Genomic DNA, 13,374 nt, shown 5'->3' on the forward strand with positions numbered 1-13,374 from the left:
ATCAGACCCACACCACCTGGCCTGCTCTTAATGCTGTGAGGCCCTGCAAGCACCACCACTTTGCTCACTGGCCCTCATGCTTCCAGAGAAGATAAGGTACTTTCCTGCCTCACTGGGATGTTTCCAGGACTGTTCAGGTCACGGAGGAATAAACCAGTGAAGTGAGGAAACGTGCCCTAATAAACCTGGGTACACCAAACGCACCTCAAAATCCATCCTTGGTGACCACTGACACGCCTTTGAAAATTTCAGGGTCTTTTAGAAAGGGGGGCTGCAATGTCTGTCTGAAGTACACAGCCAGGGCCCACTGGGAGTGTAGCCTCTCTCTCCGGAGCGTAGGCTCCATCTCTCCAAAACAGAGAGACTAAATTTATGGGAGAGATGGAAGTTCTGAGTAACTAAACACTGCCAGGCCTATAGCAGGATTTTCAAAAAATGGAAACAGTTGACTCTTTAACAAAACAGGGGTGAGGGGTGCCAATCCGATCCCTATTTCACCCCAACATATATCTGCATATTAACTTCTGACTCCCCCAAAACTTAACTATTAATAGCCTACTGTTGACTGGAAGCCACACCCATAACATAAAGAGTCGATTAATATTTTTTGTCGTATGTATTATATACTGTATTCTTACAATAAAGCCGGATAAAAGAATTATTATTAAGAAAATCATAAGGAAAGTACATGTATAGCACTACACTGTATTTATTGAAAAAAATCAATAAATCAATCAGTGCAGTTCAAACCTGTGTTGTTCAAGGGTCAACTGCATAATAAAATTTAATTGATCTCAGGCTCTTCAGGATAAATCTTACAGGATCATTGTCATGAACACCAATTATCACTGTGAATAGCAGATGTGGGAAATATAAAATATTTGCCTGTCTCTTTTTAGATTCTAGGACAAATCATAAATGACACTTTCAAAATAAACCCTTGTTATCTGATGAGATGCTGGTCAGCATCTCTTTCCCAGTGAATTAGAAAACCACCACTTTGGACACCAGTTCTGACAGGCCACCAGCCTGGGGATCCAGGGCCTTCTGTATGGCCAGGCAGGGCTGACAGGTCACCATAGGGCTTACCTGGATGTAGTAGTACAGGGACTTGCCATACTTTCTCTTGAATTCAGACCTAATTTTCAACATGTCCACTTCACTGCGAGAGACCATGATTCTAATCAGGACTTTATCACGAGTCCCCTTGCCCTGAAAGTCAAGTTGATGTTCCAAGTTACAATTCACTGACAATGTTAATCTGGTAAGTTTTCTTTTCTTTTTTTTTTTAAGATTTTATTCATTTATTCATGATAGACACAGAGAGCGAGAGAGGCAGAAACACAGTCAGAGGGAGAAGCAGGCTCCATGCCAGTAGCCCGACACAGGACTCGATCCCGGGCCTCAAGGACTGCACCCTGGGCCAAAGGCAGGCACCAAACAGGCTGAGCCACCCAGGGATCCCCAATATGGTAAGTTTTCTTACATGTGAAACTCATCTGGGTTCTTGATGCTGCCCTCCACGAAACTACTAAGGTAACAATGAAACTACCCCTTTAAGAAAAATGATTATATTAGGGCCTGAGTGGCTCAGTTGGTTGGGCAGTTGACTCTTGATTTTGACTGAGGTCATGATCTCAGGGTTGTGAGATCTCAGGATCTCTGCTCCTCCTATGCTCCCTCTCTTTCTTAAAAATAAGAAATTAAAAATAAATTTAATAAAAAAAAGAAAAACGAGCATCCTGGAATTCCAAACATGTCAGGATAAAATCAGCACAAAGCCCCACTTTGTGCACTCAGTAAACTTGTACAAGCACTAACTACTGCATGGCTCAGTTTAAAAAGTGCATGAGTTTACATATGTAACAAAAAAGTTCCTGCTCTTGGGACTTAAAGAACACATGCGACCTACATTTTCATTGTGGTTCTGTGGAATTTTGAATTCAGAGTTTACTAAGTTTACTTTCAGAGTCTCAGACCAGAGGCACTGAGGAACAGGTCATATCTAACACAGAACCTGAGGGAGATGGAAGAGGTAGTGTGGACAGGGATGACCCAGGATACCACAAAGCACAAGGAACAGTTGAGGCATAGAAAATGGGATGAAAAAAGAAAAAGAAAAAGAAAATGGGATGAGATGGTGGGAAGAGACAGTCCATCCAAGAGATAGTCGCAGTGCTGCCTTTGGAGTCAGACACACCCAAGTTCCAATCTGGCTATGTAACATCAGGCTAGTTGAAGTTTTCTGAGCTCTAGTCTCCTGATCTATAAAGAAAAAAACATGGGGCACCTGGGTGGCTCAGAGGTTATGCATCTGCCTTTGGTTCAGATCATGATCTCAGGGTCCTAGGGTTGAGGCCCTGGGTACACCAAACCCATCCCATATATTGGGCTCCTGCAGGGAGCCTGCTTCTCCCTCTGCCTATGTCTCTGCCTCTCTTTGTGGGAAATAATAAATAAATAAATAAATAAATAAATAAATAAATAAATAAATAAATAAAATGAATGAATGAATGAATGAATGAATGAATGAGCCAGCCAGCCAGCCAGCCACATGGGCTTTTTGGTAATGATTTCAGATGAAGTAAGTAGCACAATGTCTGTTGCACAGTGGTTGTTTGGTAATCTCTCCCTTCCTTGTCTGTCTTTATTTTGGGGTCATGAAAGGCAATCCCTGAGAAATCTAAGCAGGAATAAGACACGATTACCATCTGGTACTTTATGTTCCACCTGCTCACAAACCCACCTTCAACTAGTTGGGAGAGAGAGAGAGAGAAGAGTGACTTGTGGTCTTCTCATCTGTCAAATACAACTACAGCTGACTGGTGCACTCCTGTCCCTATACAGCAGGGGCCCTTCCACCATCTACTGGTCAAGGAGATTTAGTTTGAATCACGAGAGAAGAAAAGCCTAGGGTGGAAACATGGACCTCTCAGCTGGACAGCCCTTACCTTCATGGAGTCGTACAGTCGGTCAGCAAAATACAGGGGCTTGTTCTGAATGCACTGGACTGTGGAGAGAAGAAAAGGGGTCAGCTGTTCCTCTCCTCACCAGTGAGGGTGAGGCCCTGGCCTCAGAGCACAAACAAGATAACCTAATGTAAGAGGAATGGGCTGTAAAGTGGGAAAAACTAAGGGAAAACTGGGGATCCTCTGAACTCAGCTCCACTGTCATTTTAAATCAAGGGACCCTGAGAGCTGCAGACACCCAAGGTGATATGTTAGCTTCCCCAGCAGAGCCCATTTACTTGTCATCTTATTCTTCCTGGGCAATTCCTCACATCTTAAATTTATAGTGTGAAGATTATAAAATCACCCAAATCATGTAAAGGAGCCACACCTCCCCAACACACTTGAATTAATAGGATGGCCACTTATTATTTCTGCTCTGGCACAGTTTACTGAAAGTTGATGTCCTGGGTTGGTAAGGGTTGGGGGGGAACATGGGGGAGGCCATGTTTGCTCACCCAGGTTCAGGAAAGCATTTTCCAGGTCTCCTTTGACCTCCTTCTTGATGCTCTCCAGCATGTCATAAGGGCTGTAGCTCTTGTACCTTTCAAATACTGAGGAAAAGCAAAAAAGCAATTACTATAACAGAGCTGCTAATCAAAGCAGTAATCACTCATATGGTTATGCACCATGATAAAAATAAACAAATGAAAATGATCGTAGCACCTTAGACAGTTACAGATTGCCATGGTGGACCAGAGCTGACACTGCACTGGTTGACTTGGGACAGCTGTACCAGGTACCTGTCCTGAATGGCACTGCCTAGGTCACATATTTTGACCATCTTTAACTCTGAGTGGAACCTATTCTACTTGGAAGCAATGATATAGCATCCAGAAATGTCCATTACTTCAACGAATATGGCAAGATAAAATGATCCTGGACAAGAAGGAGCAACAAGCTAAAGCATCAAATGTGGAAAATATTTAGGAAAAAGAAGGATCCAAATGGAAGAAGAGAAGGGCAATGGATTTGGTGATGGAAAATGGATGCAATTATGAGGTACAAAGTAGAGAGTGAACTATGTTCTGGTTCACTCCATGGTATGACTCCATGAAGAGGTCCATGTTTGCATCCTAGGTTTTTTTTTTCCTCTCATGGCCTCAACACAGATAACCAGTAAGCCTGGCTGAGACGACCATCTCTAGGCTCTAAGACCTCCTCAGTACAACACCCACCTTTCTGGAGGTGACACACACTCCTCTCGGTCATGATGCTGATCCACTTGGGCACATCAGTTCCTTTCCTCTTCACTCCAGCATCATAGAGATCCTACAAGCACAACCAACCAAGGAAGTTGACTACACAATCCAAGATAAGGTCATAAACAATGTTATGCAAAAACCCACAACTCATACGCTGAAAATGCCAAATGAGAAAGGATGATTGCGCTGAAGACACGAGCAAAAATGTTGTATTTAGGGCAGCCCGGTGGCTCAGCGGTTTAGTGCTGCCTTCAGCCCAGGGCCTGATCCTGGAGACGTGGGATCAAGTCCCATGTCAGGCTCCCTGCATGGTGCCTGCTTCTCCCTCTGCCTACGCCTCTGCCTCCCTCTCTCTCTCTGTGTGTGTGTGTGTGTGTGTGTGTCTCTCGTAAACAAATAAATAAAATCTTAAAAAAAAATGTTGTAGGGATCCCAGGGTGGCGCAGCGGTTTGGCACCTGCCTTTGGCCCAGGGCGCCATCCTGGAGACCTGGGATCGAATCCTACATCGGGCTCCCGGTGCATGGAGGCTGCTTCTCCCTCTGCCTATGTCTCTGCCTCTCTCTGTGTGTGTGTGTGTGTGACTATCATAAATAATAAATAAAAAAATAAAAAAATGTTGTATTTAAGTCAAAAGTCTTAATCAAGAGCACTCTTCCTTAGGCACAAACACAGCATGAGACTAGATTGTGAGGTGTGTGCTGTACACAACTACTTGCTTAAATCTCAAAGAAAGAACCAAGAACTTCTATTCCTATAGAGAAGGACAAGCAAATGTTCATTAGCATATCCAGCCCTCCTTCCTTTGCTACTTTTGATAGCAAATAAGCTAATGGTTGCCTGCTGAAGACAGCTACAAATCAGGTACCCCCACCCAAGTTTCATAGAGCCTCAGGAAGTCTCATTTTCAGTTTCTGGAAATTTTAGGGGCTAAAAGTAATGCTAAAAATGGCAGGGAGGGACAGAGAAAGACTTACACAGGGATAAGATACTCATTCAGTGACCACTCACTATCTAGGAGCTGTAAAACCTACCTTCTATTACTTTATTTAAAACCCTTCTCTAGGGACATCTGGGTGGCTCAGCTGTTGAACCTCTGCCTTTGGCTCAGGTTATGATCCTGGGATCCTGGGATCGAGCCCTGCATTGGGCTCCGTGCAGGGAGCCTGCTTCTCCCTCTGCCTATGTCTCTGCCTCTCTCTCTGTGCCTCTTCTGAATAAATAAATAAAATCTTTACAAAATAAAATAAAAGGCTTCTCTACCTCCTGCTAAAAGAACTGTGTGAAACATATTGAATTTTACTTTATTTTATTTTGTAAAGATTTTATTTATTTATTGAGAGACAGAGAGTGAAAAAGTGGGGAGGAGCAGAAGAAGGAGGAGAGGGAAAGATAATCTCAAGCAGATTCCATACCGAGTACAGAGCCCAACGTAGGGCATGATCTCATGACCTGAGCTGAAACCAAGAGTTGGATATTTAACCAACTGAGTCACACCAGTATCCTGAAACATACTGAATTTTAAAACTAAAATGAATTTAAATTAATTTTGTTCTACAGCTCTTATAAAATGCTTTGAGATAGCTGTTGACTGTCTGGGAAAGGTATGCAGTTCATAGTGATCTGAATCAGCTTAATAAACAGTTCTTAGTGATTATGGGACTAGAACCAGCACAAGTACTATTGCAATACACCTTCCTATCCCTGGCTGTGCCTCTACCGTCTCCTTCCACTCTGCCATATTGTTTATTGGTATTTATTTACGGCAAATACACACCAGTGCACACAGCCTTATCATATCCTGCAGAATCTGGTACTTCCATACAAGCAAAGCCTAAATAAGCATATGTGAGTCAGGTATGGATCTTATAATTAACACAAGTATCAAGAGGGAATATCTCATAAAAACAACTGTTCCCAGAAAGTGAAAATGAAGCTCACAAATTCTTTGACATTCCTCCCTTCCAAAAGTGCACCTATTTCCCTTTGAACTGACTATAGGTTACACACAGTGATTCACTTCTAATAAAGAGTATATTAGAAGTGACACTGAGATTCCTGAGATAAGGTGATAATAAGCAATTGGGTCCTCCTTGCTTTCTCTCTTAGGTCACTCACTCGGGAAAACCAGCTGCCATGTTATGAGGACGCTCAAGCAAGCCCTTAGAAAGGCCCATGTGGAGAAATACCAGGACTCCTGGTCATGTGGAAAGGTGATCATGAAAGTAGATCCTCCTGATGTGGTCAGGCTCTCAGATGATGCAGCCCTGGTCAATACTTTGGCCCCAGCCTCATGAGAGGTCCTCAGCTAGAACCACCCGGCTAGGCCATTCCCCACAGAAACTAAGAGATATAAGTGTTGTTTTAAGTTACTAATTTTGGAGGTAAATTGTCAGGAAGTATCAATAACTACTGTACAGAGTATCTAGAGATTTGCTAGAAAACAGAAACTCAAGCAAGAAGCTTGGCACTTACCCGGGCATCTTGGTCAATCAGTTCATAATCGATGACAGACCCATCCTCTGCTCTTCTACCCTACAGAAGAAAACAAAATTCAGAATATTAAATAGGTTTCTTTGTGTGGTTTAAAGTTAAAAATTTTGTTTTCTCTCTAACTCACGTAAAGAATTATTTAATTTACAGAACACCCACACACTTACAATTCTTCACTTTGAAGTCTAGACAAGATCAAGAATTGGCAAAATACTTGAGGCAGTGAAGTTGGGTTTGTGTGTGTGTGCCTCACCATCATCACCCACCTCCCGGGATAAGCATTTTCTAGAATTATCTCTACCTCAAAAAAAAAAAAAAAAAAAAAAAAGCTAATGATACTTAGTTCCTTCCCTCAGAGAGCTTACAATCCAGATGAAAAAATAAGCATGGAACAGAAGGTAAAACAACATAGTGATCCATGGCTTAAGACATAAAATGTAAGAGAAGGGAGAGATCTGTTAGTACAGTCAGCACTGTCTGTGGACAACGGTGTAAGGCTGAGGTGAACGCTGAGGCATGAATGAATGAGGCTAGTAATGGGGAGAAGAAAGCCATTCTCCATGGGACCAACAGCACAGGGAGGGGCGGAGCATGCCACAGGTCAGTGAGGGGCTGTGCAGCTAGAGGGGAAGGTAAGCAGGAGGGAATCCTCAAAGGAAGATGAAGTTAGGGAGGGGCAGCGCCTAGGGGACTTTTTAAAAGGCAGTTAGCGTTTGGATCTGATGGAGCAGAAATGAGCTTTGATCAAGGGAATGGAATAGTGAAGTGGACTTCAGAAAGATGGGTGGTTGGTGGCACACAGGGCGAGGAGTTGGCAGGGAGGGCTGTGTGGAGGTGTTACAGTAATGGAGATGTGAGTGGGCAGGAGGCAGCATACAATCAATTATTTGTCATTAAGGTTCCTGGAGAAAATAATTTCTCCTCCTTCCCCTGCCACATAGGCCTTAAATGGCACACTGGTCAGGACTCAGACTCAGAAGGAAAAGCCTCTCATCCACATTTATGTGTTAATGTTAGCAAACAAAGACCCCCTTTCCAGGTAAAGGACTACTTGGGCAAATCCTCTCATAAGAAGTGAGAGCAGAGAGAATGAAAGAAAAACAAGAGGGTCACTTCCCATCGGGTCCCGTGCCATAGATAGAGACAAAGTGACCTTCGCCAAGTCACGCAGTGAGGGCTGGCACATAATCCAGGCCAGGACTTGAGAGCTCCCTATTCCTCCTCTGGCCCCAAAGTCCACTTGACCATGCGGTTTCCCAGGATAAGAAATCCTATTATACAAAAATGACAACTCTGCAGTGACAGTGCAAACCCACTGTCAGAAATGCAGCTGGAATTTCTGATGCAGGCACAGAGGATTGAGTTCATTCGCTCCCAGGTATAAAATGAGGTATGTGACTTGCCTTGGGAGGAAACAAGGACAGAGAAATAAACCAGAAACCAACCTTTGCAAGGGCAACCATCAGCTTGCGGAAGTCACCAGATGTGTCAGAAATGATGTCCTTCTCCAGATCGGTCTTGTACACTTTGAAAACAACACATCTGGTTTTAGGCTTCCTGCCTGTGCAGCCAGCCACCCACCCACCCCAACTGCCCTCACCCCACCAGGCATCTGAAAAGCAAAAACAGCTGTGGCAGCATGGATGTATCCACCCAAATGAGGGCAGATGGTCCATGATTTATTTTATGATTTTTAACCTCATAAAACCAGAGTCAGATGTTATTATCAGTGACAGGAGATAGACGGGGCTGGATCAAATCAGGCATCCTCAAGCTCACCTTTGATCAGTGACCTCTTTTGTAGCTAAAATATTGTTTCACAAACTTCTTGACTATGAATGCTCACTCTGAACATGAAAAAATGTGAAAAGCTACACACACACACACACACACACACACACCAACTGTGCTTTGCTATCCACTGAAAGAGGAAATGTACAATGGCAAAAACTTGTAAGAATTAAAGGATACTTTTGAATGAATCTATATTTTATTATTCAAAATAGCTTCTACGTTGAAACTTAGTAACACATACACATATAAGCTATATCATTTATTCTACCCACAGTCTCCCATAGTGCTTGGTGCACACAGATCCACACATCTCCTGCAATAATTATCCACAATCCAGAATTGTGAACTTCTTTTTTTTTTAAAGATTTATTTATTTATGATAGACACAGAGAGAGAGAGAGAGGTGCAGAGACACAGGAGGAGGGAGAAGCAGGCACCATGCCAGGAGCCCAACGTGGGACTCGATCCCGGGACTCCAGGATCACGCCCTAGGCCAAAGGCAGGCGCTAAACCGCTGAGCCACTCTGGGATCCCCGAATTGTGAACTTCTTTTTTTTTTTTTTTTTTTTTAATTTTTTATTTATTTATGATAGTCTCACAGAGAGAGAGAGAGAGAGGCAGAGACACAGGCAGAGGGAGAAGCAGGCTCCATGCACCGGGAGCCCGACGTGGGACTCGATCCCGGGTCTCCAGGATCGCGCCCTGGGCCAAAGGCAGGCGCCAAACCGCTGCGCCACCCAGGGATCCCTGAATTGTGAACTTCTTAAACAGAGACTGGAAAACACTCAATCCATGAAATCCATGTACAATGCTTCCTATTTCTCCCATCAGACCCTCTTTTTTTTTTTTAATTGGTTTTCTCTCCTTTCCCTCCTGCCTATCCTTTTATAGAAGTTCTAGTACAATATAATTAGCAAAACACAAGCCACAAAAGAAGGTGAAGAAGAGGGACCCGGACCATGGCAAACCCCTGGACAGTCCAGAAGGCATTCTACGTATGTAATCCAGGCATCCTATTCCCAACGCTAGCCCAGGCAGCCATGATGGGGTCACAGAAATTGGGCTGAGAAGCTGCATCAAAGAACCAGGGCTACTCACTTTCCTTGTAGACTCTGTTAATTTCCTGAAGTTCTTGGTTGGTCCTTGAGCAGATGATCTCAATGAGGGAGTCCTCATCAGTCCCCAGCCCCTGTGAACCAGGCAAGACAACATCAGCAGGGAAAGTCCTCTTGGCCCTTAACCTACTTCTCTGTCTCAATCAGGTAAATTGCAAACATGGATCGGTCAGTTAGCACACTCCTTTCTATAATCCTATGGAGGGGATCTGTACCGTATTGTCAGCACAATGTAATGCTATTTTCTATTTCTTTAAAAAATGCTTCCAAAAAAAAAAGTTTTACCAGATTAAAAGATGGTATAAGTGACATGTCTGAGCTCAACTATATTGTTGCCTTTTGGTGATGAGTTTATAAAATGAGTAACTTTTTCTTCTTCCTATTTTTCTTTATTTTTCAAATTATTTTGATCGATGGGAAATTTTTCTTTATTAAACAATCTGCTCAGTAATTTAACATAAAGGAATATAGAGAATTTGTTGTCATTTGCAGCCAGCATTACTGGAATGGAATAAGTCTTTTACCAGGGAAAGGTACAGATAAGATAAAATTTTTAGCTTCACCTCTTTGAAATGTAAAATTGGGTTAATGTTAAAAATTTCATTCTTGTACTTCCATTTTTGCTTGATTACTATGCACTCTTCAGGCACTTTCGGGAAGCCAAAGGAAATAATGAAGTGCCAAATAAACCTAGACACCAACACTTTATTAAGGAATAAGAATTTGATGGGTGATGTATTCAAATTTAATATATACACTTTTGAACGTGCCAGATAGCTTGAAAGGACTCAATGAAACATGTATTTCAAAGCTGGCTTCATGATCAAAGTCAAGATTTAATAATCAGGATTCTCTAATACTTGTCTTTCCGAATATGGAAATACCACTTTGAACTAAGTAGAATTACAACTGTTTAAAATGTAAATCAATTATAAGGTGTTAATACAATAAGAAACTTACTTATCCACGTGAAAAATGTGTCAGCTATTAATTAAACTTATTAGAGTTTATACACCCCTGAAAAGTGTAATATAATCTAAACCTCAGGTTAACGGTTAATTTTGAATTTTATTCTTAATCTATGAGCCAATGCTTCTTCTTCCAGAGTTTTTAATCATGATATGTAGAGGTTCTAGCAAAGCCAAACTTTCTTCCCATCTGAGTGAAAGATCTACATGACATTCTTTTTTTTAATATATTTTTTAAAGATTTTATTTATTTAGTCATGAGAAACAGAGAGGAGAGAGAGACAGAGACACAGGCAGAGGGAGAAGCAGGCTCCATGCAGGAAGCCCGACATGGGACTTGATCCCGGGTCTCCAGGATCACGCCCTGGGCTGAAGGCGGCGCTAAACCGCTGAGCCACCCGGGCTGCCCTACATGACATTCTGTACACATGTTATAGAATGACTACTGAGTGTCTTCAAATATTTTAGGGGGCAGGTTTTCAATCTCAAGATGATAGAAATATAATCTAAAAATAACTCATGCATTGGAAGAAATGTTATATACTGACACTGTTAAAATTAAAAACATGGGGCAGCCCGGGTGGCTCAGTGGTTTAGTGCCACCTTCAGCCAAGGGCATGATCCTGGAGACCCGGGATCGAGTCCCATGTCGGGCTTCCTGCATGGAGCCTGCTTCTTCTCCCTCTGCCTGCTTCTCCCTCTGCCTATGTCTCTGCCTCTCTCTCTCTCTCTCTCTCTCTCTTTCTTTCTCTCTCTGTGGGTCTCATGAATAAATAAAATCTTTAAAAAAATTAAAAATACATATGGCAATATAAGTTTTTTTCCATTGCTGATATACCAGTGTTAACCATCTGAGGATTGTAACAGTATTTTTATTTCTGTATTCAGAGGTGACCTTGGCAATTTCCAAAACTTGGCCCAAGCTTCCCACAGATTGTCCACAATTCCTACCACAAGGGCAACTTCTACCGTAACATATGGCTAATATTGCCACTGGTATTGCCAGAAGTCAAAACAGATTTTTTTTTTTAAAGCGTAGTTCAGTTAATGTCACTTCGAGCTTTATGGATTTCAGAAGGGTACTCAACTGTGATAGCTAATGGAAGAGCTGGCACAAGGTCAAAGATTCAGTAGTCAAAGCACCTTTCATTAGGCCCATCTACATAGATTACAATGGTGACTGACAGCTCCAGCAGGCCCATTTCAAATCATTAATACCTAGTAATAGATACTAGTAAAATTGCACACATCACAACTAAATAGATTTTTGACGAAAGTAAGATAAACTGATCTGAAGTGATGATGGTCAGAGAAACCTAGGACAGGCTGACTCATCCATGGCTCAAAAAAACCCAAAGTTTGGTTTTCAGGAGTGTTCTTTTATCAAGCAGGATCATTAAATGTTGCTGACATTTCATCATTCGTAATTTTAACTTCTCCGCAATATAGCCTACTTAAGAAACTCAGAGCCAGTCTGCTCATATAAACTGAGCACAGGTTGGGTTAGGCTGGAGAACTGAAGGAAGAAAGAGATTCCCCAAACAAATCTTGTGGCAGCCCTGAGCTATCAAGTCCTGGGTGATGGAAATGCCTGGTGTGTGAAGCTGCCTCACTCTTGAGGTACTCTCTGGGGGAAAGAGATGACACGAACTGTGACATCAGCTCTGGTGACAGGCTTACAGCTTGGTCTCTTCATAATTCAGAAACAGGAGCATCACAGAAAATTCACTCGGACTTCAAATGAAAAATGAAAACCATAGCTTTCCTCCCTATCCTGGAGGCTTTACTCAGTTTTATCAGCAGAGGGCAGTGTGAGATTATTCAAAGTGTTACAAGCATACACTATAAAAGGGGTTATATGTTTTGCTGTAAAATGCATTTATGTTATGCATCTATTGCATTTATATAACACTTGAAGTTTTAAGCCCACACAAAATTCAAGGAGTTTCTAACCTGGAATTTCTATTATCTAATGTAACCTAAAATTCTAAATAACTTTGCAAAAACAAACAAAAGAGGTAATTTGTGCTGTAATACTTTGAACAAAACACAGGTACCACTTACAATCTGAAGCCACCCTTTGCATGTACTGTGATGTTCTGATTTTGCCCAAATTTGAATTAAATAATGGGACTGATGGGAGAGGGTCAGAAGAAACACCCAAGAGAACATGGGCAGAATTTGCAAGCTTCACTTGACAAAAGCTCTGAGTTTTACTTTTGCCTTAATATCACAACAAATCTTTTTTTAAGGAGGAAGTGTAATCAAGGAAGTAGTTTTTCCAAATGGTATTCCAATTGCCCAGGTGCCAAGCAGTAGCAGCTGGATAACTGACTTCCCAGCATCATGAAATTTCTTTACAGTCTTAAAAAGAGTAATTGAAATATTTTTGGTACAAATCCTAAGACTTATAGCTTCAGTTCATTTTTTAAAAAATGGTTCCAAATGAGAATTCAACAAAACTGAAAATCACCTAATTATACTCAAAAAGCTGTAATTCACAAATATTAATGGCAGATTTGACAGAGATTGCATCTCACATATGTTTACCTTCATGGAGGCTTTCAGTTCAGAAGCGTCATACTGAGCAGGTGTTTTCAATAGGCCCAAAATCACGGTCTCCAGGTGGCCGGACAAGGCTGACTTCAATGCTGATGCAAGTTCCTTAAGAAAAACAGGCAAGAACATGGAAAATGGGGTTGGGCACCAATATTCCCTTTAAAACTGGCGAAGACCAAAGCAAGCGGGATATGTTTGTAAAGTGGGTTGTGACTCCTCGACCACTTTGGAAT

The 13,374-nt window shown here is 42.0% G+C and overlaps 1 protein-coding gene across 6 annotated transcripts in view; it reads right to left on the reverse strand.

The window, feature by feature from the left end:
- ANXA2 (annexin A2) overlaps positions 1-13,374 on the reverse strand; it is a 47,434-nt gene that overhangs the window by 638 nt on the left and 33,422 nt on the right. For all 6 annotated transcript variants that reach the window (XM_049104066.1, XM_025472630.3, XM_025472629.3 and 3 more), the window contains exons 5-12: positions 13,133-13,246; positions 9,598-9,688; positions 8,151-8,230; positions 6,688-6,747; positions 4,187-4,280; positions 3,467-3,562; positions 2,952-3,010; positions 1,090-1,212 (exon numbers count right to left, since the gene is read on the reverse strand). In XM_049104066.1, coding sequence (XP_048960023.1) covers positions 1,090-1,212; positions 2,952-3,010; positions 3,467-3,562; positions 4,187-4,280; positions 6,688-6,747; positions 8,151-8,230; positions 9,598-9,688; positions 13,133-13,246 — 717 coding nt within the window. The remainder of the gene's footprint in view (positions 1-1,089; positions 1,213-2,951; positions 3,011-3,466; positions 3,563-4,186; positions 4,281-6,687; positions 6,748-8,150; positions 8,231-9,597; positions 9,689-13,132; positions 13,247-13,374) is intronic.

Source organism: Canis lupus, chromosome 30, assembly GCF_003254725.2.
Source record: "Canis lupus dingo isolate Sandy chromosome 30, ASM325472v2, whole genome shotgun sequence".
Taxonomy (NCBI): domain Eukaryota; kingdom Metazoa; phylum Chordata; class Mammalia; order Carnivora; family Canidae; genus Canis; species Canis lupus.